Raw genomic sequence first — 19,374 nt, forward strand, 5'->3', positions numbered from 1 at the left:
TGCCAACAGCTTCCCTCCTGCTGTAGGTGAATGTTTCATATTTTGTTGGAATAATTAACAGGCTTTTTGTTATTTTCTCTCACCATATGCTTCTTTCCTGCTCTGTATTTGCAACTCCTCACTCCAGCTCCCAGTTTTGCAACACTGGGATTTGAACGGCAGACTGGTTGCAGGTGTGTAGAGCAAGGGGGAGGCAGGAAAGGGGGCTTAAGCACTTACACCCTGACACTGGAAGGAGAATTTAGAGCTGCATAAGGCCTGCTGTTGTAGCTAACAATCAAGTAAAAAGCCATTTACTTTTAACTGGGGACTGGCTCAACAGAAGAGCCAAACGAATTTTGTTTTAATTATTTATTGTGTTTCAATTCTCATTACTGTTTCTGTTTTAATTGTATTTTTAATTAACTGCATTGATTGTAATGGACTGTGCACTTCCCTCGTGTAACTTTGCTGACTGATTTAGCATCCATTTTGGTTTACAACATCAAAAAAAGAAGCAAGAGGAAACCTCAAAATACTGAAAAGTGAGAAGATGGACATACCCAAGGCAAGTGAAGGGTCTTTTCTGCATTTTACTGCTTAATATGGACACCCATGAAGACAATTTTAGCAGTTTTTTGTTGCCAATTTGTTACTCCATGTAAATTCCTTATGAGTGAGTGAGTAACTCGGCTTTGTATGGTTTGCAGTATGGTGATTCTGCTTCCTCTTTGTGATAACCACGCATGTAGTGGGTAATATTTTATATTCTACTGCTGTTTGGGGCTCGGTTCAGCTGGAGCAGCTGGAGGCAAGTGTCTGTCACAACACTGCCTTCACCCGCCCTGTGTTTGTGTGTCCCCCAGGGGATTCCCTGGGGCCCAGCAGCCACAGGGCTCCCCTGGGTTCCGTCAGGGCAGGGCCTGGCAGCCAGGGCCTGTCCCACTGCCCCAGGCAGCAGCGGGGCACCGGGGGCAGCCCCAGCCCCGGGCATGGGCCATCTCCAGGGGTGCAGGGCCAGGCTGGGCTGCGGGCCTGTGGGTGGGCCTAGCTTGGTGGGCCCATGGCCAGGCAGTGCAGGGCTGTGGGAAGCTGAGACTGGCCCTGCTGTGGCATCGCTGGGGCTGGGGCTGACAGCCCCGGGGTGCTGACATGGGGTCCTGGGCTGCGACCAGAGTGAGTGAGGGACACCTCAGGTAGTCAGCACTATAAAGGCCTACTGGTGCCCTCCAGCCCCTGAGTGTTCACCAGTGGCTGTTGCTGTTTTCTTTCATCCTGCTGGTTTTCTTGTTGCAAGACTATGATTCAGCCTAGAGTCTCCAGAAATAGGATGTGTCTGGTACTTTCTGTGAGCTCGCAGCACAGCGCAGCATGGCAAGCAGTGCGAAGGTCTGGCTGGCTGCTGTAGAAATAAGTGGCTGTGAACCAGTTTTTGAATCCTCAATGGCTGCTCATTTTAACCGTGTTCACACAGCAGGTTTTTGTTACTACAGTTATCTAGGGAATAGCTGTTCTTTGGGGGAAATATCTCTTTATTTTCAATAGAACATGTATGAACAGGCCTAGTATTTATTCTCTTTTGTTTAAAGCACTCTCACAATCCAAGCAAGGAGCAGGAGACAGAGACTACCTTGTCACTGATCATTCTTGCCCAGCTAACATCAAATATTAATGCAAACAGCTCATAAGCTTGACAGATACAGATGTGCATTTGAATAATTTTAGTTTATCTTTGCAGTTATTGAATCTACTGTCAGAAATTGAGAGCTGTTTGCCAACAGTGTTATAACAGAAGGCTTTGCGGACTACAGTCTGCAAGCTAGCTGTTCAGCAATAGGTACTCCAATGCTATTGTATTCAGCTCACTTGAGTTTTTTCATCATTAAGCTCTGAGCAAGTTCTGGAATATGCTTTTGGTAGTGAAAAAGGAAACAAATTTATTTGCAGATACAGTGGTGATTTGAGGGATGAGAGACACAGCAGGATGTTTAAACAAGTTCTGTCCATTCTAGGTACTGAATAAGTTTTCTACAACACAGAAAAAGAGACTGGAAGGCTTTTCCACCAAGGCTGATTTTCAGAAATGGGAAAGCTTCCTTTAAACTCAGGAAGTGTCTGCTTACTCTTGTAAAGTCCAGCATTTTGGAAATTTCACAAGCCTCCTCTCAAGGGTCTTATACAGGTATGAATGCCCTACTAATTTCCAGATCAGACAAAGGAGCAGAATTGCATGTTTTATTTACTCTCTGTAGATAGATAGCAATGGTATCTCAAAACAGATGCATCTGCTTGCTAATACTAAACAGTATTTGTCCCCCTGAGACCTCAGTCACAAATGGATATTATGAACTACCCTCTCAATAAGATTTTCCAATCAGTTCTGCATCTACCTTTTAATATTTTCCCCCATATTTTCCTGGCTTGTTTATGAGAATATCATGGGAGACTGTTTTAAAGCCAGGATTTATGGCATCTGCTGCTTCTTTCTTATCCACAAGATGTGTTCTCTTGTCATCTAAAACTCCTGGCACTGTAGAGTTTCATCTGAGAAGGTCAAATTTAAGCCCCTTTGCATAGAGGAAGTAATTGAAACAAATGTCTGGAGCCAATATGTGAAAATGTCATTTTTTAGAGCTTTATGAAAAAAAATATATTTTATAAGTATGAAACAGCTTCCCAAATGAGGTCCTGCTTCTCCTTATCAGACCTGAGGTCAAAGCCAGCAGTTCCTGATATTCTGAGACATGAGTCATGCTGTTGGGGCAGGTAGGCTTCATGTCTGAGACCCACACTTAGTATAAAACCCTGGAATCCATCCTGTAACTCATAAAAGTTTCTGCTGTTGAAATTTGTCAGTCTCAAAGTTCTAATGCTACAGTTTCTGATGTGAAACTAAAACCCACAGAGCACCAAGCCTACAGAGAAAACAGAGTATTTCAAGTGCAGCTTTGGCAGAGTAATGTAATGCTGATTTCCTCTTTTCTGTCCCTAAAATGCATACTGTGCTAGGTTCATATTAAGAACTGAACTTTTATTTTGCTCAGGTTAGACGTTAGAGCACGGCGGGAAGGGGAGCAAGGTTACATCTATGTTTCTATTAATTGCATGCAGTACGTCAGTGGGCAGAATTTTAATAGAGATGAAAGCCTGAGAGTGAGTGGGGCAAAAATACCAGTTACTCACAAGTAAAAAATAAATCTGAGCAGCCTCTGGCTCTGGGCAGTGACTTGCACTTGAATCTTTGCTTGATAGAATTCAGAGATTTTCAGTACATTGACCAGACAAAATGGTTGTGTTAATTATTGCATGCATATATCTGTGGGAGAGAGTCACCGCATGCTGAGGTCTGCTTCTGTGATATACCAAAGCCATGCTGTGGCAGGGCAAAAAAACCCATTTCATAAACATGACAAACACAGGCTGCTGGCTGAAGGAAGAAATGAAAAATAGGTTGAAACACCTATAAAATCTTTTGTCATAAATTACACAGAAAAGCTTTTAGGCCAAACATGGGCCAGAGAGAAAGATCCATTGGTCTTTTCTACCTCTTGCTCTTTTGCCTTCCCTTGTCTGGCTCTGCAGTTTTCAGGCATCTCTGCTGATGGTAATTGTTATAAGCCTGTTATAGCTTCCATTACTCTGAAAGTACCATTTCTTTCTAAAGGCACCCAAAGATAGAGAGTGTAATTGAGAAGTGATTTTCAAACTCAAAGGAAGGGGAAAAGTCATGTTAACAAAAATCACTGGAAAAGGAACACTAAACATTTTTGATTGCCAGTGTTGCTTTCCTGTGGCTGGTGCCAAGAGATACCAAAATCAATGTGAACTGCATGCACTCAGCATTTTGCTCTGGCTGAGTAGCTACCCCTCTGAAGGCAAATAGTAGATTTGGCTGGAAAATGGTTTTGTGTTCTGTTTAGAGCCCTGAATCATGTGCAGAACTTCACCATTATAATAACATCTGTTCCTTTATCGAAACATCTCCTTCCTGACTCACTTGCTGCTCCCCTTCTCTAAAAATCTGGGGAGGAGGCAGGGAGTGAGGACAACCCAAGTACAAACCTTAACTTCAAAAACTGCAGGCTTTATGGTAAGATACTTAATTTCATTAAAACCACGTTATTTTTTTGTCAAGCAGTTCAGACTGTCTTTATGCTGTCTTGAATAAATAGCTTACTCTTTTGAGTACTGGCTTATAGATGTCTATGCTCTGTAAAGAAGATTTTGATCTAATTTGTATTTGATGAGCTGAGAAGCTGTAAATGACCATATGCGTCATCTTGGGAACATTGTAGCTTTATGCACTGTGTTCGACTAGACGAAGGATCCATTAGTGACCCAACGGAGGTGTTTTAGAGCAGGCAAGGAGAACTCTCTAAACACCATCTGCTCATACTGTTGCTTGTAAAACGATGTCACATCTGCTGCTCTAAAAACATTATGCTGATCTCTCCTACAGTACATGGCTGCTGCACTCCTCTTAACAGTGGAAAAAGGAGTCAGTACCACAATACTGGGACAAGAGGTGTTAACTATAGGTTAAATCGCACATGGCCTTCTTTGCTTTCCATTCCCTGTGACTGTACCATAAATGTCACAAACAAAACGAAGGAGAGGATCCATCACTCTATATTTAACCTATGAAGCTGGGTAAAAACTTGGACTGTTAGACTTTGCTGAGCTCTATCTTTCCCCAGTTTGGCTGCTGCTGGTACGACTAATACTACTACATGCTTCAAACCTAACACATCTAAGTCCTCTCAGAGATTGAAGAGATATTTCAGGCAGCTTGATCAGTGGAAAATTAGGTTTTTCTTTAATTTCAGATGGAGTGAGGTCAGAAAGCATTACCATTTCTTTTGGCCATCAGATTTTATAGCTTAGCGTATTTGGCTGCCTAACACCTATGAGGTGTTACAGACTTAATTTTCCTAGCCTGGAAACTCCAAATGTGCACATCTGCATACATTTGCAATACTACTTATTACTAGTGCACCCGGAGTGACAATTTCATAATAGTCATGTATAGAATTAGAAAAAGTCAATGTTTATAATGATGCAATAGGAGTCCTTTGAAGTACTGAGGAACTGCAGCTTCAATTGACTAAAGGTGTGGTACTTGGAATTCCACACTCAAAGTCATTTGTTTGAGCTGTGATTCTTATACAGTATTACTAGACGCAGAGACTGTTTTCAGGGCTCTGCCAATGAAGAGAAAATAAGGAAGTTGTTACGTTTTATATTGCTAGCAGCTCAGTGGCTATGCTCACTTTGTATGATAATGAGTTTAAAGACAGTAAGTCTGAAAAATGCTGTATTTGTCTGATGTCTCTGAATGGTGAAAAGAAGTGACCAATATCATCTCTCATTCAAGTGTTTGGTAAAGGAACTAAGCCATGTATTTTAATATCTATTTTGACAAAACATTGTCAGGCCAATGACAGCCTGATGGTCACGTCCAATTTTCAAGGCAGAAGGGAGCAAATATCTAAAGCAGTGTCATTCAGGATAGCATGGCAAGAGAGAACCCAGAATGCCAGAAAGGGTGGCCATGTGGTATTTTCCATTGCCATATAAGACTTGTATGAGGCCTTAATAATTTATGATCTGTCATGTGCTAAAGAATTGAAGCATCTGATATAGTTGTCTTTCCTACCTTCCTCTGGTAACCTTGAGTTACCAGAGCTGTGGATCAGCACTTCATTATTTCTGCTGTTGTGGGTAGTTCTACATTGTCCTGCCTGACTGAAAGAGTAGGAACATACCAGAAAATAAGACACTGGAAGTCTTTTCAGGCCTGTGTTCTGCTGCTGGTTTGATCACAGACCTGGGCAAATACTTCATCTCTCTGCATTTCTGGTACCACCTCTTACTATTTCTCTTTCAGCGTATTGCATGCATGAGTCAGTGAAATAATAGATACTTTCCATTACAATGTATTTGAACCCAAATCTTACTTGTAAACATCACTGTACTGTAAATGGAAATGAAAGATTTGGTATTCATCCAAGAACAAAGCAATTGCCTTTTTTACAGTGGTAGCAAGCTGGAAAGGCTGAAAGAGGAATGAAAACCTTCTTATATAAAAGAGCTTTGGCCTAGAGCAACAAAAATCACCATTTTGTCTGCTCTTTCAGTGAGATTCTGTTAGAACTCAGGTGCCCTAGAAACTGATTTTTTTTAGAAATGGTAGATTAGTTGCATTTTCTATTGCTATGGCATTCTACCAGAGCCTTTGCTCTTACTCTTACTCTACCTCAGGTTCCTTCATGCCTGGGAAGTTCAGGTGTGTAAGGCTATAATTTCTAAAGATGCCTCTGCACCTTCAGAGAGCCATCCCCATGCTAAGGCATTCTTTTTGCAGGAGAACCCGTAATGAACAGCAGGAATCTTCATGCATAAGAGATAGTAGAAAGAGCAGAAATGAGTATCAATTTCCTTGTTTGTGTTAATGTCTATGACACTTCACTTCAGTAGGCTACCTATAGGGTTTCTTAAGAATTAAACAGCCTACATAGATTAGTTATATACATTATCATGATTTGAATCTTCTCGATACCCTATATAAATGTCTACACTAGTCATATTTCTTCTTTACAATAATTGCTATAATATTAGCTTGTCATGAGAGGAATGAAAAAGGGTGCTATTCTAGCTTGTGCTTCACTCATCTGCATTTCATAAGAATTCAAGCCTTTGTAACAGGCATTTGTCCCCTTCCATCTCGAGGGACTTAGAAATTAAATACTTTAGCACATACATTGATTGAAATCAGAGTGAGAATTAATACTTTGTTTTCAGATAGTTTTGCTAAGGCTAGAGAAGGGAACTGAATGTCTTATATGAAGCCAAAGTTTCGCCCTTCAGATTAAATCACAGAGGAGGCCGCATGACTGCATCAGGGGCTTTCCAGGTGCCTTGTCCTGACAGGTGGCTGTAGCATCAACCTGAGCTGGGTGATCAAACTAGTGCAATTCATTTGAGAGATGAAGGACAGATGGAGGTGTAAGACAAGCAGGGATGCAGTAGCTTGGTAGCTGCAGTATAGAAGAAACCCTGAAGCTGATGCCAAACCAAGCTGTGAACCCCACTCAGTGTGTTGCCACGCAGACATATCACTCTGGGTTCAGAGAGTCTGCGTTCATGCAATGGTGCTGTCCAGGTAAGCGTTGGCCCTACCTTCATTGCTGCAGCTTTGCACAGATGTGGCTAAATTATTTTCAGACATGGCTTATAAGCACAGTTAGTTCCTGTGGAGCAAGGCTGTGTTTCGGACCTCTCACCACCTGCCTGATTCAGGCATATTTTATAGCATCAGAAGTCTTAACTTCCAAACTGTTTTGCAGAAGTTCCATTATCCCAACCGAAGCTTGTTTTTTAAGACATCCTCTGCCCCAAATTGGAATGCTCTATTTCCAGCAACTCGGAGGGGATATTGCAGCTTTAGTAAGTCATTTGTATTGATCAGCCTTGACCTTGCTTATTTTGTGTGATGAGATGTCATGGCCTTAGGTGACAAGTGCACAATACCTTAGGATATGTATGCATATAGTTGCAATGATGAGGTCAATATTTAAGTGTTTCTAGGACCTTGTGCACACAGAATGTGTACTACTGACAGTTTCTCATAAGATGGAAAGATACAGCTCTTCTAAGAAACAAACAACTGCTTTCCTGTGATCAGGAAAAATCAATATCTAATTTTGTATTATATGGTCCCTTGTGCAGGCAAAAGTAGATACATAAAGATGAGATCTAGCTGGAAAGCTGATCCTCAATCATGTATGACTTAACTGAAATGCAATATTCAGGTTGATTCAAATCTCAAGATGCTGCAGACTTACTTTACTTAGAACTAAATTTTTACCTATAGTTTCCTTCTGGAACAGTAGCAGTCATACCCAAAGCTTTCCTGAAGGCACTGGTTCCTTGGAACAAATATATTTAAGATAAAATGTGTATTAAAAGACATATACCGGTCTTCTCTCATGTCTGTCTGTCTTTGAAACATACCGTGGATCTGAGGAAAATACATATTGTTTGGACCCAAACATGTTTCTCTCTGTGTTGATCTCTCCTTTGACAGACTCTGACAAGCATGTCTTCCCCGTTTTGAGAAATCTTGCAATATGCAACCCTTTTCAGATTTTTCCTGCCTTTTTCAGCCTACTGAGATGGCCATTTCATTTCAGCTCAGAAGTATGATGTAGCATTGAGTTGTGCACTCTCCTCTACATTGGTGTGGATTTGGAGGCTTGCTTTCATCTAGTTAAATCATTTTGCCTTTCTGCTTATTTATCCAGTGAGTTCAAATTTAGATGAAAATGTAGAAATGAGAAATAATTTCAACCTGCTGGCCAGGTTACTAAAATATTTAGACCATAGCAATGTCATATCATCTTCTTTTGTAATTGCTTTCTACCTATCAGAATTCCCTTTTAACTTCAGTTGCTAAATGGAGCATCCATTTTGATCCTGCTAGCTGACTGGAAATTCCTCTGCATAGATCACCACAGTGAAGGTGGTTTCTTTGTGAGATTTCATTTCAGTGGCAGCTGTTTGCAAACTGATAAATACTTGCTGCAGAAATGTCCCTGAATATTTTGACCAGTTCTCAGAAGCCTGAAAGTTGAAAATCACTTTAGTGGGTCTGGATCCAATATAGACACATCAAATATAGTGTGGACACCTCAGGGGTCTTTAGAAAACACAACAGACAGGAGGCAATATCACAGCACTCCTCTTCTAAGTCACTTTTTTTTTTTTTTAATTAGGTGCAGCTTTCTTAATCTCAAACTTTCAAGCATGTTCTTTCATGTTCTTCAGGATGTGTGCTGTTATATCTCCGCTATCCTGCTTTTATATTTAAGTCAATGTAACCGGATCCATTTATTTCTCTCAAAGATTATCTTCTGCATATGAATAATAACTTGGCAACTAAAACATGAAACAGTTTTAGGGTATGTTCTATATGCGTATTCAAATGAACATTACATAACCAAGTACTTTTAAAATATCTTTACAATAATGGCACCCAAGACTGTCTGTACAGTCTTTGCTTCTTACTAGGCATGCTTCAGGTGAGGACTTGCACTAAATAAATTTCATCAAAGTCAAAGTTTTTGCATGTAAGACATGAATGTGTAGACATGGCTGAACATGTTTTGCTTTTGTTTTTTGCCCTACTACTCGTTTTTTTCTCATGTTGAACTCTGCAGTCTGAGGCATTGTTTGTTGAGGTAAGATGCTTGGTAACGACTGTGTTTAATTTAAATTACTAGATTTAGAGCAGGCTGATGCTTAAATTGGAGTAGACTGATGACTACATTAACTGAGTGAAATTACAGAGCACTCGGGAGTGATTAGTCAGTTAGTACTCGATTTGTTGGACTTTCCAATCAGAACAGTATGAGCAAGTCCACTGGAAAAGATGCTCTGACAGACTGCTAATTGAAATGTGCAAAAAGCATATCCTTTCATGAGGTCAGACTGGAGCCTCCTCACCCTTTTGCAGGACAGGTCCCATTGCGGAGCTGTGACATGACACAGTGTTCAAATTCTGTCTGTGTTTCATTATCTTTCACCTTTTCTCTTTTCCCTCTGGTCATCTTTGATAGATGATAATTAAAACATCCAAGGATATCCTATAAAATCCTAATCTTGGGTTGCTGAAGATTGCATGAAATTCTTAAAACTGGGATGTTTTCCCACTTGTTACAGTCCTCTGTGAAAACAGACAACCTTTTGTTTCTTTGTTTTTAAATTTGAATAGTCTTTTTAAAGAATAATGCAGCTGTAGCAGCTCCCATTTTAGCAACATCTGTGTACATGTGTATAGTCTTAAGCAACAGTTCCTGGACCTTTATTGTTTTAGCAGGATTACAACTACCTCTCTGGAGACATAATAGCATAATGCATCAGTTGAAGGTTTGGCAGCTCAAGATTTCTGACAGTGCCATGCAAACAAAGAACAATAATTTCCCTTTGCCCTCATCCATAAGCATAAATTCCTCTTCCTTAACCACAGAATCTCATAAGAAAAAATTAAAAACATAAATATTTTTGAGCAGACAATAGAAGAAAGCTTCAGCCTTTTTTCCTTTCTTTTTCAGTTCTTAAGGTGTTTTTCAGAGAAATCAGGAAAGAAATTATCAATCTAGATGTGTTAACTCCATACACAAACCTTAGCAACATTTTCAGGATGTCAGAGCTCTCTCTAGTACTTAAACACACTAACTGAACGTGCCTGTTTAGTGTTGAGTTACCTCAGTAAATTCTAAGCTAGTGAACTTGACTACCTGAGTAGTCTACCACAGTACTCTTTACCCTTTCCTGAGGGTGCTTTGACTGCTCATATTGAGCTGATCTGATTATATATATATGTTCTTTATTAAAGTGCAGGAATACTGTTCTTGTTTGATCTCATAAAGTCTTCCTTTACAACACCAAACTAAAAGGACTAGGGAGTTGTATCCTGTCTTTCCTTCCTCCCATACCTCCTAGAGCTGGTTTCTTCAGCTACTTAAAATAAACCCTCCATGTTTGTTCCACTCAGGAGAAAAGTTTCTGTACCCAGTAAGAGCCCACCCAGGACGACAGAAACACTTCTCAAATAGTCATGTTAATGCAAAAGTACTCGTCACATACCACCCAAAGACACAATTGAGAGAGAGCTCACCATGGCTGTACTTCTAGGCAAAGACGCAGATTTTGAGGCTGGTGTTTCTTTGCTTCGAGAAATCATAATTTCTACAGGCAAGCCAGATCTTGTTCTGCATGAGGCACCATTATCAAGTGACCTGAGAGAGGGACTTGTATCCAGGGACAAGGATTTCTCTAATTTGCATATTTGTGCTCCAGCCACAATGTCGTCACTTCTCAGACCCTCTATGTCTACTTCTTCGTGGGTTTTTTCATCTAGAATATTCTCTTTCCAGCTTTCAGGAGACTTGCTCTTAATATGCAAATCATCTAGGCTTCTCGCACTGGATGGAAAGGTATTTTTCAGTTTATCAGACTGGTATGCCCTCAGGCTTGTGGGATCAAGCACTCTGAAAGTAACTTCATTAATAAATTGAGAGAATTTGAGTTTAGCCTCGATTTTTTCTTCCACAACAGACAATGAACTTGATGATCCTTGACTCACCAAGCTCAAATCAGATGCAGAGGAACTGCTTTTCTTGTGAGCTGTCTTCTGCCTCTGGAGCTTTTGGCTTGTGTTTCCCACTTCTGCTGGATATAGAGAACAGTGTTCCAGTCTGCAGATTTTTTCATCCCCTTTCTGACAGGGCTTTGATTGATGAGGTCGATAGCCTTCATCCTTATTTTTGCTTTTAATAAAGCTTTTGGCTTCTGACCTTGCACTACTCTGTAACTCAAAGCTGTCCTCACTGGAGCTGCAGAGTTTTGAGTAACTGTTCATTGTCAAATCTCCGGAGAGTTTCCACTCAGCATCAGTTCCTACTTCTGGTACACATGCAGTGGTGGATGCACTGCATGCTTTTTCTTCAGTCACCCTGCCAACCCCCTCTTGCTTGGCTAATCTTCCACTCACAGCACCCTCTGGCTTAACACGGGATATGGAGCCCTTTGACAGTGGCTCCATTTATTTTTGTGTTTGTATGTCAGCTGGCATCAGTGAAAGTAGCATTCCCATAAATCCTTCTCTATCTTGTAAGACAGCAGGCACAACTTTGAAAGGCATAACAGTGCAGCCACAACATTTTATCCCATATCATCCCAAATTATGCATATGTTTCATAAATAGCACATTCTCATCATTTTAATTTGCCATAACAATAAACAGAATCTATAGGACATGCAAAGTTTCCAGAGTATTGAGTGCTTAGTGGATGAACATGGGCTTTCATTGATCCAAAGCAACATATGAGATATTCCTGTCTGTTGAACTGGAAACTGAACTGCCATGATGTAGATCAATTCTCACTAAGTAAATTATGGGGTGGTTCTGTTTCAGGGCTTTTCAAAATCTGATACTAAAGAAGGTCATGCTATATCGTCTTAATGCTACTAGTGTTCATTATCCTATTAGAAAGCTTAGTGACAGGTCTGCTAGACCCAGAAAGTCAAAAAGAGAATGTCATTCTCACTTTCTCCTTGCCTGTTCTTGTCATAATTTTCATTCTAAAATAATTTTTAAAGGTTTGAATTCAAAGGGAGGTACAATATTGCAGCGTTGTAAATGAGTTTGGAGTAGTAATGATGGATTCTTCCAGTACTTTCCATGTGAAGCTCTTCTCATGCTTTATTGTTTTTATAGACAGGCAAGCTTGAACTGTGAAGTGCAGAATTTCTATTTTTGCTTTGTATATGCAAGAACCTGAAGGCTAGTTTAAGTGAGATTAAGGGTTATTGTCTGACTTTATAATCACGTGAAGATTTGAAGTGTCCTGATGATGTGCTGCCACAGGAACTGACCAGAGAATGAACTGACTGATAAACTCAAAAGCGTTGCTTTGCATCTCCTTACTTTAGCATAAGGATGAAAGCATTTCGCTTAACACTTTTTGTCCAGTGGGAATCAGACTGTGCTTACATCACTTTCATTGCCACCACCATGGCTTTCTGACTGATGAAATGCAGCAGGTGGAGAAAGAAAAGAGAAGTGAATCACAAACAGAAGCCTGAGTGACCTCCCCTAAACACTGGGGCAGGGTGACATGAGAAGGATCTCTGGAAGGGGTTGAGGAGTAGGAAAAGGTGGCAGGGAAGGGGAAAAAAGTCAGTGAAAAGCACAGTTAAAAGTACAATACATGGCTGGCAGATCAGTGGCAGTTTAGGGTTGAAATGTAGTTCCATGAACTTTTGAAACAGACATTATATTTAGGTCCCTCATTACAAGTCACTTTGCCCACTGCACAGAATTTATTGTCTCCATGTTAGTAGTTCCAGGACTCATTTAAACCATGGTTCATAAAAGCTGCTGAAGTGTTGCAAATCTCTCAAATTAACATAGTAAGTGTATTAATTTTGCAAATAACAGGGGGACGGGAAGATCCTTTTAACACATCAGGAACCAATTGCTTTTACTGGAATTACTTTCTGAAATGCTTCCATATTTTCTATGGGACTGTGCCATTCCATTGCATTTTACAAACATTATCCTGATCACAGAGACAATGGGGCTTAAAATGCATTAATCCTGTTCACACTGTGTTGTTTTAGATGAATTTATTCCTCTCTCACTTGAATGTGAATGGTAACAGTTTAAAGGACTAGCAAATGCTTTCTCTTTTCAACACAAAGATTTTCATGACCTTTTCAATGCAGTCAGGGAACAATATAGCACTACTCTTTTCCTGTAAAGCCAGGATTTAGGGCTTTTTCAGTATGTCCTAATACAAACTTTGGCAAAATTATGGTTAGGCATTGAAGCAAACAGGATTCCCCAAAGAGGCAGGGTCTGTGCTAATGCGTCTCATGTCTTTTGCCTTCCAGGATCCATTAGAGCTTGGCAAAGTGTGAGTTCTGCAATTTTAATGTACTTTATTAATATGTCTGTTTCAGAAACAGAGCAAGCCTCATTGTTGAGCCTGTAATGTCTTGTACATATTTGGAGAAGAGCTTTTTTATTCATGAGGGATTGGGCTCATTTGTGCATGAACAAAGCTATGTTAACTACAAGCACAAATTCAGCTATCCATTGCATACGTGCAAATTTTAAGGTTTGAATCTGACAGAAGTCTGTGGTACAGCCAACAGAAATGGCTCATATAATTCTCTTCTGTTGTCAGGATTGAGCCCTTTTGTTCTGACATGTCATCTGTAGATCAGACAAATATAATTTTAAAAAAATAGGAAAATTATCAGGTTGTAGGTTATAGATAAGCTAGGTAAGGTATATAACACTTGTGGGGTTTCTTATACTGCTTATACTCCTGCTTTTCTCTTCAGATGATTTCTGCCCAATGACTTTAAACATGTGACATAGACATATCAAATTATTCAGAAAAATTATTAAGCCACAGCTTCTAAATGACAAATAAGTCTTCTTATCTGAATGATATAGATCTTTTCACATCAATGCCTCTAAATCTTGATTGGAATAGATGTTATCAAAGTTTATAGAAACAATAACTGTTCAGTGGTCTGTCTTAAGGAAATTCACCAAAATATTCTCTAGAGACTACCTGAATCACAGAAATTATTTCCATTAGTCACATGCACAAATAGAGAAGCTATTAAACCAAATTATGCTTAAGAATCTGGATGTTTGACACTTTGAATGTTTTTATAATGATTTGATATTCATTATTTATTTTCTATATGTTAATGCCTTTTTAAAGTGTTAAAATTATTTTGCTTTATATATCTAAATCTTTTTGAAGAAATTGATGATAAAGAGAATTCTCCTCCCAGTGCAAGCAGGTATGTGCATGAATAGCAATGCATTGCTGCAGTAGTCTGGGCTGTACTCTTGGAACAAATACCTTCAGAGGGCTCAAATTCTGCTGTTATTTCTTGCTACAGAATGCCTCCTCTAGGCGGATGTTTGCTGGATTTCCAAGCTCGTCTAAACCTGTCATATGAACATTAAAATAATCTTAAGAGAAAAACTTATGCATTAATTTTATCCTATTTTAGAAACGGTGGGCACAATTCTTGGGATAATATGGTATACCTGTACAAATCAGTTGAAAAACTGTCTGACCTAAGTGACAGACTTCACTGTGAAGATGTCCTTTGTTAGCAACTCTGCCATTACCTTGTTAGTTGACCTTTGGTGAATGCCTGCACTTTCTTCTGTAGCCACCATTAATTGTCCTTAAAAATTAGGAAAGGACTATCTTTTTCTATGCATTGGTACAGAATCTTGCATAATGAGGCCCTGATCAAACTGAACATCTGTAGGTACTATCAAGACTCACATAGTGATAAATCATAAGTGAACCATTTCTAGGGACTCAGGTGGATCCAGTTTGTAATTTTGTGCAGTGTAATGACTAAGTTTTTCTATTTTAGTATTAATATAAGAATATAAACAGAGCAATACTGTTTCTTTCCTGTTAAATTGTCTGCTGAATCTGAAACATTTATAACAGAATGATAGCTAAGATCACATCTTAAATGGGACTTTCATGATGATTCAGTATTTCATTTGGAAGGCTGAAGCATTGAGGGACTTGTCTAGTAAACTTGTTACATAGAAAAACACATGAAGTTTTTTCTAAAGGTTAGTTTAGGCTTATTTATATTCTGAGTGTCACTTTACACAGCCATTATTAGAAACCTGCATATTTTGTATAAAAATGGAACATAACAGTTACGTGCAAACATGACTTGATGCAATGTATTGCCTTCACAGACCACTGTCTGAAGATTTGCAATGGCTGAATTTTGTGAGAATTAAAATAAATAGATAAATTCCCTCCTTTCTTTAAATAATATTCCTGGTTTTTAAACTTCAGGAGATTATTGCTAATAGTATCGAAAGCAAATACAAGCTATCTTGTATTTGCTGCAGTAGGTTGTTATGACAACTGGAAGTTTCTTTGTGTAGAACTCTGGAAGATATGATCATTTTGGGGTCAAAGCAGACAACATTCAACAGTTCTAGTACTAAAGAAGTCTGCAAAGTTTTTGTATAAACTTATTCTTCTTGATACATTAATGATAATATATTCAGCATATTATTTACATTAAAAAATCAAACAAGTTTTCCACATTTTGAGATTCCTAATAAATTTTTAGTCTATTAATGAAAAAAAAGGTGTAAATATGAGTTCAAACAATATTTGGGTTTATTTTAATTCCAGGTAAGGTTGATTCCAGAGAATTTTGTAGTCATTGAGTAGACTCCAAGATTTTTATGTTGTTCTTTTTGCAGTGAAGGATGAGTTTTTCCACTCTAATGAAGTGTATTTCCTGCAAGCAGTTTGTATCTAGTTCTCAGTCAGCCTTTCAGCTGCTCTTAAATACTACCTAAGCACCAGAGCCAAACCCACCAGAGTTGCTAGGAATTGCAGTTTCTTTCAAAGTTCTCAGTTTGCTCTAGAGATGTGTAAGTCCTTCAGCATATAGCCCAATCTCAAAATAGCTATATCCCAACTCTTCCTGTGCCCATTCTTGTTCAGATATACTCTTCTCTCCTGCCGTTAATGAAAATTTTATTGCATCTTATCATCCAATACTCTTTGCACTTAATGCAGCTCATTTTGAAGTGTTTTATGGGACCTTTCTTTTTTACACTTAATTTTACCCCTTTAAATAATATGAAAGTTTCTCTCTGGTTTTCTTTTAACAGATGGTTTCTTTTTTCTTCTTTTTTTTTTTTTTTTTTCTGTAATTGTTGCCAAATACTAATTTGCTTTTAATACAAGGTTGTCTAGCCTAGTTTCTTTAGCAAGACAGTGTTGGCTTAAAGTCTTCTGAACATTGTTTTCTTTAGTTATTTTCCAGAAATTATTTCCAAATTAATGGGAATAATGTCTATTTCTAGGATGTTAGGTGTCACATAGAAAAAATTCAATTTCACTAAATATTATCTTCACTTTTTTTTTCTTTATAGAACAAATAATTTCTAATGGACAGTACATGCAGGCAGTATTGCCTCTAGTAATTTTACCTCAGTAGGTTACACTTGAATGTCTTGCAGTCATAAGGAAAATTCCAGCAAACTTTTGCTCTAACTTTGTAAAATCTAGTTGTCTTCAGGACCAGTAGAATGAAAGTTCAGTTCCTTTGTTTTAATGAGTGACTTTTAATGGAACAAGTTAAAAATCATAAAATGAGTTTTTCCTTTCTCTATCAATTGTTGGTAGCTCTGTAGCAGAAAATTGGACCAGTGCTGCCACCATTAAGTCAGTTTGGAATCTTAACATATGCAAGGTTTTATTGGCATGAAAAGGATATGAAAAGGTACTGTGGTGTGTCACAGACTAGAGACATTTAAGAAACTCATGCTTCTATGCATGAATCTGCATGGTGGACAGTGTCTGCATCCAATCTTGAATCTAAGTCTAAAGGATCTAAATTCCTCTAAATTCTAATTAATCTACCTCTCCACCATGATGAGGAAAACATTTACCTTACAACTAGAGTGACCAAACACAATACAACAAACTGCTGTGCCATCTTTCTTGCCAACAGTCACAAGTCTGATTCATTTAATTTGTAGCTGTATACCAGGCAGAGCGGTGCTAGGCCTGTGAGAAACATTGAGCATTAGAGGAGGGATGTTTTTTAGCATAAATCCTACACCACTCTGAAAACAGAGTCACTGTTCTCTGAAAATGCCACAGCTGCAGTAAAACTAGAGCCAGCCACTCATTTAATATGCAAGTTATATTTATAGCTTTAAAAAATGAATTAAAAATTAAGGAAGAGAAGAGTGTGAGCACAAAATGTTTTAATATACCAATTTAAAAATTATTTTTATGGCAGTCCAACAAGAAAATAGTCTTTCCATTCAACATGGGTCCTTACTGCATTCAGTATCATACTGTCAGACTGCCTTCCGTTACTGTGCAAGCAGCCAAATTAATGTAAATTGTAAACTGCTGGCTGTTCTGTCGTCTGCTCCCTAGCAGTAGAAAATTGCACTGTGGACACATGTTGCTGTGTATATTTTTAAATCTACTCAAAGAAATGTACCAAGCACTTGCAGCATTAGATGATGACAATTGGTTACCCTTAATTTCCAAGGGAATTTTCCCCTTTCATTCTCCCTTGAAGAGGAATTTTACTCTTGATGAGAAAAGTCAGAGAAATGAAGCTTCAGACTGTGATCTTTTTTCAAGGGTTTTAAGTGTTCTCTTATTTATCCACAGTTCAGACAATGGACTGCTTTGAAGAGAGGAATACAAAATGATATAGAGGCTGGTCTAGAATATAGGGAACAGATCTGTGGTCTAGTTAGGCCAAACTTCAGAGCATATACACTATGCCATTTTCTCTGCGTTGGAACTTAACACTAAAAGCTTGTAATATCATTTGCCTGAGAGATTGTCATCCTCATCCAAGAGACGTGGAGTTTCCTAGCTAACAGAAGATAATAGCATCTGTGAATAACAGTTTCTTTATCAGAGTAGTGTTTAGTGACCAACCATGGCTGCGTACCTTGACTGTGAATGAGTCCACAAAATGCTTTCTGTCTGCCAACATCATCGTTTTCTTGCTCAGTTTCTGCTTTAGCCAGCTGCTCCATGAGCTCTTCTTCATGTGCTGTACCTTCTTTGTAGCTGTGCTGTAGGATGGGTAGAGCTGTAGGTCATCTGCATTACACTAGCATTTGACAGTGTGTTTCCAGTTCACTTTGTAGTCTCTTGGTGAAAAGACAGCAAAATAATTGATCCTTCTGAGAATACACAGACGAGGAGTCTTAGTTTCTTCCACTGCTCCTTGAACATGTGTTTTTTTAGGAAAGTGTCAAATCCTTTGAGTCTATTCTTAAACCTGTCCTTCTTTGAGGTGGGTTGGCAGTGTCAATGTGACTTTCCAAATTAGGTATATCGTTTTCCTCATTTTTCTCTCCCTTTTCTCTCTTCCTATTTCCCAGACCCTATATCCTTTATGATTATTAGGCAAAAGAGGAGGAAAAAGTGTAAGAAAATTTAAGACAGTAGAGAGGAAAAGTGAGTGGAAGAATGGAATTAGTTTCTCATGCAAAATCAGACTTGGAATAAAAATACACTTCCTTTTTCTTCAGGTGGAATGAAAACATTTACTGCCCACTGAATTCTGCTTTATTTTTAAATTAATTATATTTTCTATGCCAATTTAATTTCTTTTACTTAAATCCATTCCTAGTTTGATGCTGGATGCAACAGTTTGCAAGGCCTCGCTGTCTCTGAAGCCATATAACATCCCTTTTTGATGTGATACCACCTGAATTAAGGCTACCCAAAGTCCATCCCAGTGATATTTCCTGGAGTATTGAAGAAGTCTTTCAGTACAGCAGCATTTTTCTTGTCATCTTTTGTACATCTACAGGGATATGTAATTCTACTAATTAAATGTTAAACATAGAGGAAAGTTTAAGACTGGGAGGAAAGTCTTTGTCAAAAGCATAAACTGCAAAGGAATAAGATGTTGCTATGATATTATCTTTTTTATTCCCCCTGTCCAGCGAGCTTATTCAAATTAGTAAATTCTTTGTTAGTCTGAGTCATTCAAGAACATGTTACAAAAATTCAGGTTTTTTGTAGTGGGTCAAGTCCCTGGGACCTTTGACATTCATAAGAGCAAGTGACCTCTACTAAGTTTGTGGGATTTCATTAGGATCATTATTTTGGAGGATTAGGAAATCACAAATGATAAGGAAAGAATGAGGCTTTTCATCTAGGCAATGCCATCTCCTTGACCATGAAGTCACCATTTCCCCTTGGAGGCTTCACAAGATGCAGCCCCCTTCCTCCTCCTCACCCTCCTATTCTG

General features: G+C 38.7%; 1 protein-coding gene across 4 annotated transcripts in view; it reads right to left on the bottom strand.

Moving 5' to 3' along the window:
• The window catches only part of BEGAIN (brain enriched guanylate kinase associated), a 161,289-nt gene extending 143,164 nt beyond the window's left edge, over positions 1–18,125 (bottom strand). For 3 of the 4 annotated variants that reach the window (XM_074909294.1, XM_074909293.1, XM_074909292.1), the window contains exon 1: positions 10,658–11,432. In XM_074909294.1, coding sequence (XP_074765395.1) covers positions 10,658–11,401 — 744 coding nt within the window. In that variant the 5' untranslated portion in view covers positions 11,402–11,432. Of the gene's footprint in view, positions 1–10,657; positions 11,433–18,057 lie in introns of those variants that run through there. The other variant, XM_074909295.1, reaches the window with a different exon arrangement.
• Between the last annotated feature and the right edge of the window lie 1,249 nt (positions 18,126–19,374).

This window comes from Athene noctua, chromosome 6, assembly GCF_965140245.1.
Source record: "Athene noctua chromosome 6, bAthNoc1.hap1.1, whole genome shotgun sequence".
In the NCBI taxonomy this organism is placed as follows: domain Eukaryota; kingdom Metazoa; phylum Chordata; class Aves; order Strigiformes; family Strigidae; genus Athene; species Athene noctua.